This window comes from Stegodyphus dumicola, chromosome 7, assembly GCF_044657685.1.
Source record: "Stegodyphus dumicola isolate Sdum_Otavi_A_Nest chromosome 7, ASM4465768v1".
Lineage (NCBI taxonomy): Eukaryota > Metazoa > Arthropoda > Arachnida > Araneae > Eresidae > Stegodyphus > Stegodyphus dumicola.
In genome coordinates, this window is record NC_140774.1 from 61,194,158 (window position 1) to 61,214,958 (window position 20,801).

Consider the following 20,801-nt stretch of genomic DNA (forward strand, 5'->3'; position numbering starts at 1 on the left):
AATATGTTGTCTCTCAAAATTCACTTTATACATTTCTGGAACTCTCAAACTTAATATTCTGAAAAGTATAGTAGAATTATTTGAATAAAATTGAATGTGTAAGCTGCTATGATGTATGTATATCTCATTCTTTAACTGAGCATAATATGCTTTCTCAGATTTCAGTATGTGAATTTTTTCTAAAACAAAATAAATTTATAAGATAATTTTTAAATGGCTTATTACTGGAGCAGAATAGTGGATATTATGCAAAAATGTTACAAGAAAAAGATCATGGGGTAAGGAAAAAGAACCTCCTTTTAGTAACATCAAGAGTTAGGGTCTACCCTTAAAAATAATGCTTTGTGTGTGATGGGACTACAAAGAATCTGTATATTTATGAATTATTGCTATCAAATAAATTATCTGACAGTAAACAATACTGTTTTCAAACAGTTTTAAAAAGCAGAAATTGAAGCAAAGTACCCAGCACTGTCGAATCATCAAAGTAGTATCTTCATGGTAATTTCCACATTGTATGAATGTCAGATAAAAAACTTATTGAATGTGGCTGTGATGTTTTGTGTCACTTCTTTTAGTCACCAGATCTTTTCTCCTCAGATTTTAATTGCTTCAGGTTGTATGGCCATTCTCTGTTTTCCACTATACTAAATTAGACACTACAAGGAACCTGGTGAATTCTCACAGAAGTGAATAACTACCAGAGCAGAAGAAGGGTGAAAATAACCCTTTATTAATTCAAAATAGTTAACAGAAAGGCACACTTTTCAAGCATTACCAAGGCACTGTCGAACTTGCACTGAAATTAAAAGCGTAGAATATAATTCAAGTCAAGATCTAAAATAAGTAGTGCTGGATAGCACGTAAGTTACGTCTTAACAGGTCGACTCACAAAAACCTAACAGGCATGATGGTAAATCCGAAATGGCTAAGAGGCTTACTATTGCAACAGTGAAACGTTAAACTTAGAGATTCACTCGTTTAAATATGCACTTCACTGAACTTTACATTCTGGCGAGAGAATGTGAGGGGAAGTTGAGCAGTTCAGATTAAGGTATCAACTTAAAATAATTTTGCTATGAAAAATAAGGAAAACCCTACAAGGTCACTTCAAAATTTTTGGAATGCGCTGGACTTCACCTCTGTGAACACTGTCAACGAACACCTTGATAACTTAAAAAACAACCTTATATTTAGCGTAGGTATAATGAAACACTCAATCGATTTCGAGGGCAGCTAAAGGTCCCTCCTCATCAGGAGAAAGAAATACATAGAAAGAAGAAAATAGGAATCACAGAAACACGTGGTGCTTATCAGCACTGCACGTGATTATAACTAGATTTTTAATCAGAGTTGCACTGGCCGCCTACTTTTACTGAGCCAGGCTGTCTGATCAAGCATAAAGAAATATTAGCGAAGTTAAAATAGGGAGCGAGGGGCAAATGCACATTAAGCTCAAAATCTGAACTTCAAATAATGGAAAGCAACCACTGAACGGATTTTTATACCCTCTGGTAGTACCAAGTGCGAGGAGGTAACGCCATCTATCGGCAAAAATAATTGAATTAAGACAGTAGAATTTTAAAGGCATTAGGAAGGACTGGATTGGACTTCAAATCATTAACTAAACTTTCTAAATCTTTGTGAATGTGAAAAGCCTCAAGAAAATCCAATTCGCCTATGGAAGAAGCCTTTTGGATGATTTTTGCAGACCCAAAATCAAAATTATGGTTAAAAGTCCAGCTATGATACGCTATTGAAGACTTGTTAATTTCCCCTTTTTTGACATAAGATTCATGTTCCTTGATACGAAACTTCAACGCTCTTTTTGTTTGGCCAATATATCTTAAACCACACTGACATGATATACTATAAATTCCCCAAGAATTCAAGACAGAAACGCAATCTTTTAGAATCGAAGGGTGAATTTTATTAATAGGGGAGAAACCGACTTGAAAATTGAATTTCTGGAGAATCCGTGCAATTTTATAGCTAACAGAAGGATAAAATGGAAGCACGACAAGGTCATTGATATTATTTCTAACAGTAGAATGTCTTCTTTGATGGGAATCTGAGAATTTTTTGGCGGCTTTATCAATAATCACGGGAGAAAATCCACGGTCAATCGCAACTGCTCTCAAATAATTAAGTTCATTGGTAAGCAAAGATTCAGAGGAACAAACTTTTAGCGCGCGGAAAACATAATAGTAAAAAGAAGCCATTTTTTGCTTAACAGGGTGGCATGACTTGGCATGGGGTGGTAAACAAACTGCAAAGGGTTTACGGTACACAGTGGTGCTAAAATCGGTTTCATTGCGGATTATAAGAATATCGAGGAAGGGGAGGGAATTGTTGGATTCAATTTCAAGAGTGAATTGGATGGCTGGATCAATTGAATTCATAATAGATAGAATCTCGGATAAATCCTCTTTATAACCGTCAAAAAGTGCGAAAGTGTCATCAACATACCGAATCCAAAGACGAAAAGATAATTTATCAAATAATTTTATCTCAAAATAGTGCATATAAATGTCAGCAAGTACCGGACTGAGAGGATTACCCATAGCCAATCCTTCAACTTGACGAAAATATGCATTTTGGAAAACGAAGTGGGTTTGACTTAGAGAAACTTTAGTAAGCGAAACCAACTCATTAATTTCAGTATGTGTGAAGTGAAATTCCCGAAGCCTAGTTTCAAGACAATTTAGTGCTCCTTCGACCGGAACATTAGTTAACAATGATTTCACATCAAATGAAACCATAATGGAACGAAGTGGGGAAATATTTTTAAGTTTATCAATGACTTCAACAGAATTTTTTACAGTGTGAATATCAAGTAGAGGAGAAAATCTGGAAACTAAATATTTGGCCAAAGGATATGAAGCAGTACCTATGTTGGAAACAATTGGTCGAAAAGGAATACCGGTTTTGTGGACTTTTGGAAGAGCATAAAGTCTTCTTTCCACGTGGCTATTGGTTTCCAGTATAGCGTATCATAGCTGGACTTTTAACCATAATTTTGATTTTGGGTCTGCAAAAATCATCCAAAAGGCTTCTTCCATAGGCGAATTGGATTTTCTTGAGGCTTTTCACATTCACAAAGATTTAGAAAGTTTAGTTAATGATTTGAAGTCCAATCCAGTCCTTCCTAATGCCTTTAAAATTCTACTGTCTTAATTCAATTATTTTTGCCGATAGATGGCGTTACCTCCTCGCACTTGGTACTACCAGAGGGTATAAAAATCCGTTCAGTGGTTGCTTTCCATTATTTGAAGTTCAGATTTTGAGCTTAATGTGCATTTGCCCCTCGCTCCCTATTTTAACTTCGCTAATATTTCTTTATGCTTGATCAGACAGCCTGGCTCAGTAAAAGTAGGCGGCCAGTGCAACTCTGATTAAAAATCTAGTTATAATCACGTGCAGTGCTGATAAGCACCACGTGTTTCTGTGATTCCTATTTTCTTCTTTCTATGTATTTCTTTCTCCTGATGAGGAGGGACCTTTAGCTGCCCTCGAAATCGATTGAGTGTTTCATTATACCTACGCTAAATATAAGGTTGTTTTTTACGATTTTGATTGTCACATTAGCGTGTTTCTCTTGTCTACCTTGATAACTTATTTTCAAACAATCCTAATATCTTAGTAGAAAGAAATATTTCAGCTGCTAAAGATGACAAAATAATAGATAGGTCATAGATAACAAAACAAGTCATAGAACAAAATAGTACTTTGTGCTTCAATGAAATTTTCTTATATTTTTGTACTGCTTCATTTGTGTTTATCTTCTAAAAACGAGAGAACTTTCTGGCTGATCCATTATTGTCTTATTTTATCTGTCCATTTCTTTTCTTTGCCCTCTTCTCTTTATACGTTTCATTGTAGCAACAGATTTCATTGCTTATCGATAGGATTTGCAAGATTATGTTCAATATTAGGATCAATTTTCATATGTTCTGACAAAATGTCAAGTATTCCAAAAATATTTTAGAGAGAGGTGTTAATCTCAGTCTGTTCTTCATAAGCATGTTGTTCTTTGTGTTAAGTTTAAGAAGAAATGATCTGAGCAAAGTTAATATAAAGGGCAATCACAGATGGTGAAATATGTATTTTATTGCATAACTCCAAAACCATGTAAAATAATATATACGATGTAGCCTCCTCCTCATGACGTTATGTCAGAGTTAATTGGATTCCTCTTCTTTCATGTTCCTTTTTACTTTATTTATTTTATTTTTTCTTGTAATGATTTATTCTAATTTTTCTTTTAACATTTTCGGAATTCTAATTGTACATTTATAGAATTTTTTTTAAATTTATTTATTTGAATATCAATTTTTGATTTTGGGGGAAAATTAGGTATAAATTTCTTTCTTTATATACACTGGTTATCATAAATTAAGGAAAAATCGCAAAAATCACGATTACTGAAAAAGTTACATGTAGAATTTTGTGAAACTTGCCCACAATATACAACACATAGTAAGGTATCAAATAACATAAAAATAAATTACCAGACAATTATGATAGTATAAAAATTAGCACATTTATAAAATGAACAAATTGAAGGTGTCAGTTTGCTATAGGAAAAGTACCTTCAATATGGAATATGGTCCCCTCGAGAAGCAATACAGCGATGCGGGATGCTTTCAATTATGCGTATCGCTCGCCAAAATCCGTGCAACCGTCTACCAAAGTAGCACCGCGAAAATTATCAATCTTTTGCTTGAACTCTCCAACACCCTCAAATTTTAACATGTTAATAATAGCCTCATATGCCTTCTGTTGCCGATTTTTATTTTAATACTTCCGACTGATCATTTGTAAATAAAATCTAATCTGTGGTTCAAATAAAAAGCAAAGTCTTTAAAATTTTAGATTATATTTTATTAGACATAATTGGCCATGATTAGAAACTGGTTTTTCGAAATTTATACCAACAAAATAAAATAAGATTCTGCCCTTTCACTTATTTTTTTAATTGAAAACTGTATTTTATTGGGTAGTTGATTAATATATAATTAAAGTGTTTTATGATTAAATGTAATTCAGAAATAAATATGTTTAAAATAAATATTTTGAATCCAATACCTTAATTTAATTTTCTTCTATGTTTTTTGTACAGTATCAAAAAACTAAATTCATTCTGATCAGTAGTTATATCTATGTTATATTTAGGTATTAGTAAACAATGGTTGTAATATTCGGGTAGCATATGCATTAAAAAAATGCCACAGTTAGATTATCACTCCATTTCTGCATTTTCGATATGATGAACAATGTCTTTGCGAACACTGCTCGGAGTTGCTACCCGGATAGATTTTCAGCTGGTTCAAAGTAGAAACATACTCTCTGCCTCATCTCCTCTACATTTCTATTCGAACGAAGTGAGCATTTGCATTGTCAAAGTAGTTGTAGCGAGAAGCTCACTGCTGGTAGCTCGGACAGGTGTAAACTGGCCTTAATATTTTTAGAATTTATTTTATACAATTAAAGTTTGGTTTGAAATTTTCAATTCAATAAATTAGTGAATTTGGACTGATTATAGTTGGACTATCTGAGGTATTATTGTCCTGTAATTTTTTAACATCTAATGTATTGGGATTTTTAGGCACACAAACTTTTATAAGAAAGTCATCCATTCTTGTAAATTTGCCCTAAATGTGAGCATATTTTATTCTGGAGCTTAATGCTTTTTTTAAGAAGTTCTTTCACCTTTGATCTTTGATTTTGAACACTATTTAAGTGCTTTATATTCCCTCATTAATTTTAGGATTATTTCGCCTAGATTTTCCTGGATTTTAAACTGTTCATCAATTAATTTTTCGATGTAATTCTCATCATATTCTCTCTAACTGATCAATATTTCATTAGATTCGATAGTGAGCAAATTATGAATTTTACAAGCAATGTACATTCAATTTTACAAGAATTAATTTTTTCAAACAATTTATCTTTACATTTGATTATTTGTGTCTTTAGCATCTCGTTTCTTTACATTAAATCTTCCTGATTTGTTCTTACATTATAATGGAGTACAACTTTAAAATCTATAAGTAACCTGAAGAAAGTTTAATGCTCCACAAGAACATGTAAACAGTGCTGCTTTCTTTCTCACTAGTAAAAACTCTAGCTCAACAGACCAGCATGATGTGTCAGTGAAGCCTTTCATGTTATTCATTGAAGAAAATGCATAGCCGCCACATATAACAAGCATGGTTGTTACACATAGCTCATACAATAGTGTTAATAAATATTCCTTAATTTCTCTGTGGCTTGCTTCTGATTGATGTATTGTACAAAGCCATCCACATTAAAACAACACAAATTTTAAAGCAAATGAAAAAAAAAAGAATCTTTTTAAATTTTACACAATCTTTTTTGGAGTATGTGCATTCCAAGTTTGTAGCTCTAGGCTACCTTTGCATTATTATAGAATAATTGCTTATTTTTTTTAACCTTAAGCAACCTACCCAATAAAAAAATTATAAAATATTGTAAATGTATAATTCTAATTTTATTCAAAATTATATTGAAACTGTGTAAAATTCTTGTAACCACTGAATGTTCAATTTCCATTTATGATGAGAAAGTATTTTTATTTATAAGGTACTTGTAAAAGGGGTGTGAAAAAAACAACTTGCATCTGCCCTCGAGGTTTCCAAGGTAGGAGGTGTGAACAAGATCGCTGTGGTTGCTTAAATGGAGCTACCTGTGTTTCAACTAAAACAGAAAATGGCTTTGATTATGCATGTCATTGTCCAGCAAAATATTCTGGCACCCACTGTGAAACTTTCAATCCTAGTTCGTGTGATGATATTGTTTGTAAAAATGGAGGAACTTGTCATATGTTAAAAGGAATCCCCATATGCAGGTGAAGAACTGTTCTTTCAATTTTCAACATTTTTTTCATTAAGTGAATTTTTAATTGGTAAAATTAAGTTAATAATATTCTTCAGTTTTTTTTTAATTAATCTGATTGTTATTTAATACCAGTATAAATTGCCAGTGTGCTCAGTTGTTGATTTGAAATAAATTATTTACAAATATTATTAAGTTACATCTAAGTGGCAAATATCCCTTTTTGTAGTGAATTTCACTCTCATGTAAGAATTAAGTATTATTAATAACTTCTAACATATTTTATATTAAAAATATCTATTTGTTGAACTCTTCAAGATGTTGATAGAAAGGTTATACCATTTCATTATCTTTTTTTTTTTTTTTTTTTTTTCTTTAATATGTTATTCTCAAAAGGCATAATGTATTAGTGCATCTAGGTGTGGAATGCAAATGCATGGTTGTTTTTAATTGGAAGCACTGAGGGGAAAAAATTCTTTTAGTTTGGTTTTCTATCAGTATACATGAAATGATTTAAGATAATAGGAGAGTATTGCTGATAGTTCAAAGCCTCGTTAAAATAAAATCACAAAGGACTGCTTCCAAAATCCTAATTCTTGTACAAGACATTAAGCAAAGTGAATTATAAAAGTATATTAGTATAAGCAGTATATACCAATCTCTCAACAATATATGTTGTTGGGTTCATAATGGATTGAATGCACACAGAGCCAATGATAACTTGATAAAATTTATTTTCTCAAAAACTTGATAAAACTCTTTACAGTTCTGTAACTTTCTACCAAAGTACTCATACAGCTGTTGTCAGTATGACAGAGCACAATTAGTAATTACTACTTCAAACTACTAAGAACATTGAACACAACGCCATACAAAGTGCATCTAAAGAGTGAAACTCGCATGGAGATCTCTCCATACTCCAAAGTCAGCTCTAAACTAAACAGCAGTTGAGAAATGATCATCTGTCCAGTCTTATAATTTTTCCCTGGCCACTAAAGAATTTCCAGGACCTTCCATTTCTTGAAATTACTAGAAAGAATACACATTTAAAGTTGCATACAGGGGCCAGTTACAATTATCTATAGGGATCAATTACAATACTAATTAGAGTTATATGATCACGACTTTTGGCAATTTTGGTGACAAAATTATTCATCAAAACCATTGCCAGCTTGATGCTTGTTATGTCCGCTTATTTACCCCAATATTAAACGGCCTGCCCCTGTAACGGTATTTTTTTGGTGGAGCATCACCTTCTTGAGGTCTTTCATGTTACATTGTATAAGAGATACTACAATTTTGGGTATAATTTCACTAACATTATTTACATATATACCAAATTCATAACAATATTTTAATTTATTGTTCTAAAATATAATTTTTCTTACTTCTTATTAAGTGATATTAGAAATTTCCTTTTTATATTATAAAATAAATGGACCATATATGAAAATTATAGTCCCCATATAATAACAAAAGATCCTGTAAGAAATTGTTGTGTTTTTCTTTTCTGACACCAGTTGTTACGTTTTTTCTTCCTTTACATTCATACAGGCTTCACGTGGATTTGGAGTGAATAATGACGACAGCACTTGATGAAATATCGAAACACACTTTATTAACCAGTCCTAATCAGGACAGCTCTAAAATCTCATTTACAGTCGTCGAACTGTTATAAACACGCTGACATGATCAGTGACACAGTTTTCAGGTTATCAATCTATCACGGTGGAGACAGCTTTACTGCAAAGCACCAGAGTACAGCTCCCGACTCTGCCTTGTCGTTCTCAGAACTCCATGTACTCTTGGGACTCTCCAGCCTACAACTCGCGATGCACTCAATGACATACAGAGCATACTTCCCGACTCTTCGGTTCACTCGTTCCCGGAGCTCAACACACTCTCTCGACGATGCACTAACCACGATACACTAAGAGACTTTTTCGATGCACTCAACGACCCACTCGGCACTCGCTGCCCGGCTGTCAACTCGATCGACTCCGCAGGGATTGACTCGCTAGACGCAACACCAACTCGATGCTAACTAACTTGCACTCCAGACGAGGCACTCTGACTCGCCCTCTTGATGAAGCACACTCCCTGACTGCAGACCAGGAGGGTTTATATAGCTTTCGGCTTGTGTTCGAGAACATTCTGGGCTAAACTGGTAAAAATTTGTTCCAGAAGGTTCTCCATCCGTCCATGGCATATTGCCAAATTTGTCGCCAACTTTCACCAAATGTGGCAACCCTGCCTTTCCTTTTCTTTTTATGGCAACCCTAAAACTGCTTTGCGGGGAAGCCATCTTACTGTGCCTGTACATTTCATAATGCTGCCCCCTCCCAAGGACTGCACACCCCGGGCAGTACAACCCTTGGTCAGAAGCATAATTCAATACAAACAAAAGGTTCTAAAACAAACAAATAACATAACTAAAGAAGCAAATATTTACACTATATACAAGTTATATACACAAATTAGATACATAACAATTTTAAATTATATACGTTAAAGTTCTAAATGAATTTCAATCTCGGTCTTTTCATTAAAATATACCCGGGTCAAATACTTCTCCACTGCAATTCTCAGATGCATTTCTGTTTTGCGTATCACAATCTGAAGATATAGTCCTTTCAGACTTGCCATCCACAGGAAGATGTAAAACAGTTTGTTCACCACTCTGAAGTTCATTTGCAGCATGCATACAGTTCTCTTCAGTATTTTTAGCAGCTGGTACATACTCGTTTTTCCCCATTTCCTGGGAACCGGCTTCAAATTCTGCATCAGAGTCATGAACATAGCCGATAGCTTACAAACATAAGTATCCTGGTTTAGAATCAAATCCGCATCTGCATAAGCTGTATTAGGAGACACACACTTAATTTGTGGAGTGGGTGAATTTTCTTGCAATACTGGAGCACACTGCTTAAGCTGCACATCAACTTCTCTCATCTCTGCATCACATGCATTTTCAAATAGTTCAATACTTGCTAACTGCGACTTCATAACTTCACTATCAGTTTTGTTGAACTTAACAGTCTCATTTTCACTTTCTTCCACTTCAGGCACTTGAGAATCAGGAAATTTATTTACATGAATTATGCCTTTTCCTCTTTCAGAAGCTTTGCAAGCCACTTCGTTTGTTTCTTCATCTTTACAAACAGTATTATCACTGTCTTCCACTTCAGCTTTGGACACCTGAGGATGAGAAACGTCTTTCCCGTCTTTTTCTTCATCTTTTCGTTCTGTTTCTTTAATCTCATTAGACAGTTCATCCTTCATTTTTTTATCTTTCTCATAAACTTCATCAGCTACTTCATTTATTTCTCCATCCTTCGATTCTTCAGACAACACTTCTGTCATTTCCACGTCTTCTTTTGTGGCTCCAGTTTCTTCTGTAAGAGTTGCCCTCGAAACTTTTCTTGGCCTATATTTATTTCTTCTCGTTCGGCTTTCTTCCCTTCCAGTTCGGCTTTCATCTCTTTCAGTTCGGCTTTGATTTCAGCCTTTATCTCCTCCTGTCTCGCTATCAACTCTGTTAAAAGGTCCACCAAAGTCTTTGTTTCTTCCGCCATGGCTTTTTTCTGCAGGCGGGTCACTGGCATTCACTCGCAAACCCCACTCCTGACACCAGTTGTTACGTACGGGGTTCGTAGATTTGGAGTGAATAAAGACAATACTACTTGATGAAATATCAAAACGCACTTTATTAGCCAGTACTAATCAGGACAGCTCCAAAATCTCGTTTACAGTCGTCAAACTATAGTCAGAGTGTTATCAACACGCTGACACGATCAGCGACACAACTTTTAGGTTGTCAAGCTATCACGGTGGAGACAGCTTTACTGCAAAGCACCAGAGTACAGCTGCCGACTCTGCTTGGTCATTCTCGGAACTCCACGTACTCTCAAGACTCTCCACGCTACAACTCGCGATGCACTCGCCGACACACAGAGCACGGCTCCCGACTCTTCGGTTCAGTCGTTTCCGGAGGTCAACATGCTCTCTCGACGATGCACTAACCACGATACACTAAGAGACTCTTTCGGTGCACTCGACGACCCACTCGGTACTCGCTGCCCGGCTATCAACTTGATTGACTCACTAGACGTGACGCCAACTCGATACTAACTAACTCGCACTTCAGACGAGGCACTCTGACTCGCCCTCTCAATGAAGCACACTCCCTGACTGCGGACCAGCAGGGTTTATATAGCTTTCAGCTTGTGTTCAAGAACATTCTGGACTAAACCAGTAAGAATTCGTTCCAGAAGATTCTCTATTTGTCCATGACATATCGCCAATTTTGTTGCCAAATGTGGCAACCCTAAAACTGCTTTGCAGGGAAGCCATCTTACTGCGCCTGTACATTTCGTAACAATATTATGATGTTGCATATAAATGCATCAACTCCCCTTTAGAAAAACTGTTTTTCCAATATTAAGTTTTAGTAATAATACAATCTTATTTAAGTTCTAAAACACCATTTCTGTACAAGTGTTTGAAATTAAGGTTTTCGTTGAAATCATTTGTAAACATTCTAAAAATTGATAGTTGTTTAAACAATGGAAATACAGCAAACTGTTGATCAAAGCCTTTTTATGATGTCTGCTAATTTATCTTTTAAATGCTAACTTTTAAAAATGTTGTTAATAAAAAATCATAAATAAATTTAAAATATCAGAACCATTTTTTTAATAATTTGAGGCTTTCAGAATAATCTTTACATCAACATGCATAAATTAAATAATAATAATGGTAATTTTCTGAGTAGCTGTATGTTATATGTATACATTATTGTTTAGTTAAAATGTAGTAATTTTATTTAATATAATAATTTTAACACTGATTTGTTGAATTTGCCATCTTCAAGTAGTAAATCAATCTCAATATGTAGATCTTTTAACTGTAATCATTCATTATTTTCAATAATTCATTACTTTCAATAGCCTAGAATAAATTTTATACAGCATTCTGATTTCTGTGTTTAATTATTTCAAACTATTTCATAGTATGGTATTCTTAGCTATAATCATTTAATTTGTTCAGAATTTTTTTTAGTTTGTTATCTTAAAACAGTCTTTTATTTTTTAAGTAAATATAGAGTTCTTATGAATGTCATATTAAGTTTTATTAATACTTGCATTGTAACCAGTAAGAATATGAATGAGTAATTTGAGGTTGAAGGAGCATATACAGTCAAAAGTCTTTAATCCAGACGCCCATAATCCAGAATGATCTATAATCCGGACCTCAAAGCTACAAACTTTCTGCATGCATTGACGCATGCACATAATACATTTATGCATGCGTGTAATACTTTTACGCATGCACATAATACGGAATGATCTATAATCAGGACCTACAAACCTTCTGTGCATGCGTAGTGTTTACGCATGTGCATAATACCTTTATGCATATGCGTTTAATGTATAACGGACAGTATAAGCTAAGCTAAAATTATCTAATTATCTGTTTTAGTTATTGTTGCAGGTTGCGTTGTTCCTTAATCTTCTAATTGGATCTGGCTTATTATTTTTTGCAAACTGTTAAGAGTAGTTTTATAAAAGTAAGCTTGAACTTTCGATTATGTCAAAGAGAATTTCCTATTCTGGAGCTGCCAAAGTATCTACTGAGCAAAAGCATGTTTCGATGTCCATCAAACAAAAAGTGGAATTGCTGCAAAAAATGGATAAAGGCATATCCTTTGTTTCTTTAACCATTCTGAAATCTGTTTATCAATTTCACACAGCTCTGCGGGGGGGGGGGACGTCATGGCGCGCAATGAACTGGATGTTGATCTGTCAGCACTATCCTTATCTTCAGGGCAGATGTTTTTATTTTATTCGGTCTATAATTCCTTACTAAATGTAGTATTTCATCTTGATGTACTCCATATTTGATATGATTTAAATCAAATTCCTCGTCATTATAAATATCACAAATACACATCAAATAGTTTTCTGATTGCAATTTTCTAATTTCGACTATGCGTAATGTATGCTTTATGCATGCGCGCATTGAAAGAAATGTTTAATAAAGTAAACAAATAAATATTAATGAGATTATAAACGTTCTACTGTGTTTATGCCATTCTTTACAAATGTTATCATTAGCTATATATTGAATTAGTTGAACTTTTCAGTTGAACAATTCTGCTTTGCTGTGTTTGCAAAGATTTTTAAAAGCTATTTGAAGCAAGTTTATGAACTTTTAATTGAAAGAAAATATTGATACTTAGGGGTGCTTAATTTTATGTTAAATGAACTTTTACATTAGGTCATTTTATTTTTTAAAACTTCTTATTTTTAGTGTATTTTAAATCCTAAATTTATTCATTTTCATATTGTGATTGTTTAATGAATTCTCTTCTGTTAAGCTTTAGTTATGAGGCACGTATGATTTAAATGAAACTTCATAATTTTTTTATTAGATTTTTGCTTTGATAATGTATTTACTTTATTCAGATAGTGTTATCAATTATTTTAACGTAATGAATATTATGTTAAAGCATATTTCTTAACTATAAACATTTTTGCTATATGATCTTTTTTTTTTTTTCCATAGTTGTCTTTCTCGATGGGTTGGTCCTCTTTGTGAAATGTTATCTGATAACTGGAATAAATGCTTGGGATACTGCTTGCATGGTGGAGTGTGTACTTTGCCACCAAATGGTGTTGGACCACCATTGTGCACGTGAGTTTCTTCTCAGAATATATATATATATATATGTGTGTGTGTTTTTTTAGAGGGCCACCTGTAGTAAAAGTACAATCTTCAGGACAAGTTCATGATATATTGTTAATTTCTAAATTCATAGAATCTCTAAACTTCCATACTAAAATAATTAGAAAAACATACATTAAATTTTTCATACATTAAAATAGTGTAATGTAGGACTCTGAAATGAGAGCTGCAAGCCTTTTTGAACTGAATCTGCTGCGAATTTGTTAGAATAATAAGCTGATTTTGAAAGGAAATCAAATTTGGAAAAAAATATTACTATGAGTCATAAATTATAATATTGAATAAGATGGAAATGCCAGCTTCATCTACATTCAATTATAATAACATGATACAAATGAAATCATGTCATTCTTGTTCAGATATTGCTGTTTTTCTATGAAGAATCATAATTTCCTATAGTTATAGCCGTAATTTTTCTTTCAGGCATTTATACTAAGCTTTTATTGTATTGCTGGAACAATTTGCACCAGTAATGACTTTTTTGAGAATGAAATATTTTTGTTTTTTTGTTTGCATATTTTATTATCGTGTAATTTAATGCATCCCTATGTTCAAAAAATTAACAGTCAATTCTTATAGGGCAGTTTTATTTGTAATGTAAAAAATTATTACTTAGTCACCTTTTAATGGCCATGTGATTAAAAATATTGTGTCGTAGAATCCATCCAATCTTCTGTTTCTCTGACTCTTTTCTTCTATAGTTGTGTACCAAAGACACAAGCATTTACATATAGTATGAAACTTTTACAGGGATGTGTGGTACCACTAATTCACATTATCAAAGAAAATGATCAATTTCACTATGTTTTTTGATTTGCTAAGTTAGGCTCTTTTTGGAATCAGAAATGTTGGGCAATCATCTTCTAATCATATGCAAAACTGAAGTGTCTGTGCTCAAAATGAGACATCATTAGGCCAAATGGTCAAAAGGTTATTTAACTGTGTTTGTACTACAGCAGAAACTGTACTCTTCTGGATAATGCCACTTCATACATATCTCCAGTAGAGAATATGTTGCTGCTCTTTAACAGCTAAATTATGTAGCATGACCGCCAAAATTGTTTAATAATTTACTATGTCAGTTATTAACGTAAGCTCAATTTCATATATCATGATTATTTCTATGTTTAAACTATTTATTCATTTTGCCTGCCTGTTACAGAGATTAATGTTAATTTTTAATTAACAGAAAACATCTGTTAACTTTTGCAACATGCATGCAACTTGTTAATGGCTGCACACAGTATCTTTTAGATGTTTTTCTGCAGTAATTTATAGGACACTTATTTGTGATCAGAGTCAATTTTTATAAAGACACTTGCAATGCCAAACTTTGCAGGCAGTAGCTTAGTCATTTTTCAGTCGCCATGTGACTAAATGTGTTGTGTAGTAGAATCAATCTGATTTATTTCTCCGACTGTTTTCTTCTAGATTTGTGTCCCAAACATACATGTAGTATTCAATATTTATTGGGAAGTGTGATGTTTATTCAAAAGTGATCGAAGTGAAAAAGAAGTGTGATGTTTATCAAAAAACTGTATTACATACAGAGTGCGACCCCCCCCCCCCAAAAAAAAACTCTTCAGGTTGGGAAGCTACTGAAATCCAAATCAAACAAGATATGAACATTTTATTTTTATTTTTTAAAAAACACATAATACCATTTTACATATATGTTTTATATATATATATATTGTTTTAAACAAAACATCACCCAAGTGGTGGCTCCTATTGTTTTATGTGCAGATTGAGCCTTCTCGATAGTGGTCCAAGTCATTGAGTGTCATTTCAGGCATAATGGAAGCAACTTCCTGTTGTATCACCTCCTTCAGAGTTTTTAAAAGTTAGAGAGGGAAAAAAAAAGTGTTTTTTCCATTGTATATGTGTGTATGTGCACGCACATTCGCACATGTGCATTTGTTTGTGTCTGAAATAGGATCCTATTGGCCGAGCCCAAAGTGGATGCAAAATTCAAGCTGTGTTTTTATTAGCAACCTACCATTGGTCTACAGTGAAAGCACAATGTTCCTTAAACAAACTATAATGATCTATTCTGAACTGAAATGGCAGGTAAGTCGTTATGTCTTGGTATGCACCCCATCATTGTACCCTTCTAAATTGCGGCTTTGCTGCATAATGAATTGGAGAGTTCTTTCTGACTCATCTTGTTGTATTCTTTTGCAGATACCTATAAATTTTATTATTGGTTTTTAAACGTTTCCATGCACACTTATAAAAACTGCAGTGCCAGCAGGTTAAAATGGAACTCATGGAAAATGTAAAGGAGGGTTCTGATATGCAAAAGATAGAAATTTAGAGAAAGTGTTGCTGGTTCATTGATGTTCTTTATTCATTGATTCATCTTGAAATGATCACTCCAGATGAGCATAAAGAAATTAATGATTTATTTTAAAAATTAACTACACAACAGCACCGTAAATAATTGCAAATGGCTTATGGAGAATGCAGATATTAAGATATTCTTCTATAGCTCATGAGAAATATTGTGAATTCCCTATGATCAATTACAGAGCAAACTCTAAATCGCAGTTTAGTTAATGGTCTTTCAACCACTAAATCTCACAGATAACAATTAGCTTCTTAGCTATTGGATCTGTATTTATATACTGTAGCACAGGTTTCAGGAAAAATTGGTCATAAAACTTCAAATATGTGTTTTCTCAAATCTTCCAGAAAGTTGTCAAGTCATCAAAAGCATGTTGAATGTTATCATAAGCATATTTTTCCTTATCTCATTTTTCATTGAAACTATTTTTATAATTTAAATATTGTTGGACTCAGTGGAAAGATCTATGATTGTATATAAGAAATAAATACTTAAAATATGTGGCCACAAATTGGATTAAACACAAAATAAGCTCTAAAACTATCACACTAAAAGAAACAAATAAATAGGTAAAATAAACACTATTACAACAATTCAATAAAACGGATTTAAATGTTTACAGATATTTACAATAATGTGTAAGTTCTGCAGTGGCCTAGGAATAATCATGTGAGTATTATAAACAGAAGGTTGTTGATGAAACAGACAAGTAGCCTTTGTTGTCAGTCAGCTGGAAATTGTCCTTAGGTCCATAGTCACTGTAGATTATCAGTGTCAAAGAGCACCATAAAATTGAATCTTAAAGCTCGAATAGGGACAAAATTTTTCTACATTATAGAGGATATTCATATAGAACATATTACCATTGCAAGTATATAAATGAGAAAACAGAGGATTGAAGAAAATTGAACTAGATGAAAACTGAGCAACTAGGACCAATAAATGTAATAACACTTCAGAATGACAGATATCTCATCCACAACACAGTGATGAAGTGTGCAATTTCTTGAGTATTATGACAGCATTCAATTAGTGCTACAAATATGACATTTTCTGCTCCCACGATCTGAAAATATAATGAAATGCCCTTGCAGAATGTAATTTTGCATATAGGTTCTATCTCTATTTAATTTGTTCAATGGGAGAATTTCAGTTATGCAGTGTGATGGAAAACGACAACTGCATAGTGGTAGTCCTGTTTAATAACTGGTTTAAAACTTCATTCATTAAAGAAGTCAAGCGTTGCTTAAAACAGCAAAATCTTAGCTTAAAAGTTCTCCTATTTCTGAATAATGCTCCAGGATACTGAAGCACTCATAACATTACGTCCAAACGCAAAGATATGATTCCTTTTATCGAAGACTACTTCCTTAATTCAAGCAATGGATCAAGGAATCATAAAAACATTCAAAACCTATTATATTTATATCTTTGCAAATAAAGCACTAAACAAAGGAAAGCATGACTTACTAATGGGACTTTGGAAACAATTCAACATAAGACACTGCATAGAAATTATTAAACTTGCATGGGAATAAGTGAATTCAGCAACAATGAATGCTTACTGTCATCAGCTCTGGCCAGAAATTGTCCACAACTTCAAAGAATTTCCATCAAATGAAAATGAAGACGAGGAAATCACACAGATTGCAAAAGCGATAGGCAGCAAAAGATTTTTGGCTATGGAAAAGGAGGAATCAAAGAATTAGTCAAGAATGACAGTTATGAAATGACAAAGGAAGAATTGGAAGATCTGATACCACCAGCTGATGGTGAAAGCAGCACTCGGGAAGAAAATAAAGGGTCTTTAACATACAAGAAGTTAAACTAATTGTGGAAAAGACAGGAATTGTCTGATTTTGTAATGGTGATTGATCTAAATGAAGAAAAATATGGTAGTTTTTGAGAGGTATTAAAAAACTTTGTTTTTCTTACCATAAAACTTTAAATGTGTTTCATCAGACTTTGTCCCAAGCAAGAATAACAAACTATTTAAAAAAATAAATGTATGGTATACCTACTTATTAAACAGTAATAGAAATCATTTCAATCAACATTTACATTTTTTTTTTTTTTTTTTTTTTTTCATTTTTCCATTTATTTACAATAATATTTAGGTTTGTTTAAATTATATGTGCATTCTTAATCTGAAGTGTACCTAAACCTTTTTTTTTCTTAGAAAATTAACTTTGAGAACATGAGTTTGTAGTATGTACAGTGCGTTATTGACGTAACCTCCGTATTCAGTAAGCGTTTACTGTTTGTTTCTGCACAGGTGATTGCTTAAAAGTATTTCCTTAACCATAAATATAAACAGTGCCATCATGCTTGAGAATATATATATATATATATGTATTTTTTTTTTTTTTTTTTTTTTTTTTTTTTAAGTCTCACTCATACCTGACTAAAATTATGGTCACATATGCTTGAGGTTGCTTTATGTTGAGTGCTATTTTTCAGCATGCTGTTTAAAGCATTACATATACTGGACATGTGATGATACAGTTATGATGTGAAGTGGCATTTGTTAACATATATGATCCTAGCTGATCTTAGTTGTGGGTACTCTCAACAGTAACTGATGTATCAGAGAAGTTGCTAAAGGCTGAGATCATGTTCTTCCTTCAGAACACAATCCTAGAATTTTCTTCCAACTAGACAACAACTGATTACATTTATCTCAGAATGCTGAAATTTTCATCACACTAAAGCAGATGCTTCTTCTTTGTTGTATTCATTGGTCAGATTTGTTTCTAATTAAATATGTATAAGATAGATACTTGTCAACTGGTCTATCACACATCTCCTGCAGTCCATACCAGTGAGCTTGGATCAAAGTAGCCTGGCAGGCAGTACTTCAGAAACATGTTTAAAATCTCTTTCATTTGGTATCTTTTTATACTTTTGTACAAAGTACAAAATTATATACTTTGCACTGATTTGTTCTATATAAAAGACTCTTAGCATTGCTTATAGCAGCTTTATAAAATACTAATTTTGTGTGATTGATGTAATAAGATTATACTAAAACTGTAATCATTAATCTGTATTACTATTATTACTAATTGGCATTAAGTTCATTATAATCTGAAGATTTCTTCATGAAGTTGTAATTTTTGCAATGATGAGTGTATATTGCATAATATATTAAGCCAGAAATAGGTGCTTCACATTTTGCCTATTGCTAAGAAAATGTTTAAAATCTAACCTCTTGTTAGCATTATTTTTAGTATGCTTTTTTTTTATATATACATATTTCTGCAGTTGTCCACGTGGGCGGGCTGGAAAACGATGTGAAATAAGTACCTCATGCAATAACTTTTGTTTTAATCATGCTACTTGTGTTCCTGCACTGAACAATGATGAAAAACCTACCTGCTTGTAAGTACTAACCCATTAACCTTAGTACTAACCATTCAATAAAATTCTGTTCTATCTCTTTTATTCGTGTTTTATGAATTAATTGGAACTCTGAATCTAAAAACAGTTTGTGATTGGTGTGCAGAAACCTCTATGCTGGTTTTGCACCACTAAGGCCAGTTAATAAACCTACCATGCTTTATACAGTGTGTTTCAAAAAGAATATACGTATTTTGAATGCATATATTTATTAAACTGTATGGCATGTAAAGATGAAACTTTACACACATATGTACGAACCTCTCAACTTGAGATTACAGATGTTACAAATGTTCAATATGTCCTACATCAGCGACATGAACAGTTTAACATCGATACTCAAATTCCTCCCATACTCGGGCAAGCATGTCCGTCATCACTGATGTTATGACAGTATGGATCCGATTCTTCACCTCTTCCAGGTTCTGTGGGAGTGATGGTACATAAACACTGTCTTTAATGAAACCCCACAGGAAGAAGTCACAGGGTGTCAAATCTGGTGATTGTGAAGCCCATCTGAAACATGCTAAGTCACCAGCTCCTTGACGACCAATCCAACGGTTTGGTAGAGTTTCATTCAGATAATCACGCACTTGGCGACACCAGTGAGGGAGTGCCCCGTCTTGTTGAAAAATGAAGTTATCTTCGTGCAACCTCGGAAACAACCAGTTTTGTAACATAGCGAGATACTGCTGACCGTTAACCGTGTTTCCATCAAAGAAGAATGGGCCATAAACAGATGATCAGGATACCGCACAAAACACATTGATTTTGGGTGAATCTCGTACATGTTCAATGGCTGCATGTGGGTTCTGTAGCCCCCAAATTCGAACATTGTGTTTATTTACATGACCACTAACATGAAAAGTCGTTTCATCACTGAACACAATGTGTTGTGCGAAAGTGTTATCATTGTTAATAGCATCAATAATCTCATTACAAAAGTGCCACACGCTTGCATTTGTCATCAGGAAGCAGAGCCTGTAACAAACGTAACTTGTACGGTTTCATAACCAACCGACGTCTCAGGAACATGAGGGCAGCCAGGACTCTTTCCTGTACATACACATCCTGTATTTACAAATTGTCAATACCATCTGTGAATGCTCCATCCATTCGGAGGATCACTTTGGTACCTCAACTTGAAACGTCTTTACACTGTAATCACGAAATTGCACTTCACAAACTTGAGAACACAAAATGATTTCTGCTGCGGATCTGCCATTTTAAAGATATGACGGTAACCATGCAAAACAGAACACAATTGACATCTAGTGGCTATTAATATAAACTAGACTATGTATTCATTTCACCAATAGCTGAGCCGAGGCACAGTGATCGATAGTTTGGACAAAAAAAAAAACACTTTATAATACATATATTTTTTTTGAAACACGGTGTATAATAGCTATAAATTTAACTGGTTACGTTTTTCCTTTTCTGCTTCTCA

General features: G+C 33.4%; 1 protein-coding gene across 7 annotated transcripts in view; it reads left to right on the forward strand.

The window, feature by feature from the left end:
* The window catches only part of LRP1 (LDL receptor protein 1), a 627,804-nt gene that overhangs the window by 570,761 nt on the left and 36,242 nt on the right, over positions 1–20,801 (forward strand). For 6 of the 7 annotated variants that reach the window (XM_085820318.1, XM_085820322.1, XM_085820320.1 and 3 more), the window contains 3 exons: positions 6,607–6,871; positions 13,426–13,554; positions 19,217–19,333. In XM_085820318.1, coding sequence (XP_085676444.1) covers positions 6,607–6,871; positions 13,426–13,554; positions 19,217–19,333 — 511 coding nt within the window. The remainder of the gene's footprint in view (positions 1–6,606; positions 6,872–13,425; positions 13,555–19,216; positions 19,334–20,801) is intronic. The other variant, XM_085820321.1, reaches the window with a different exon arrangement.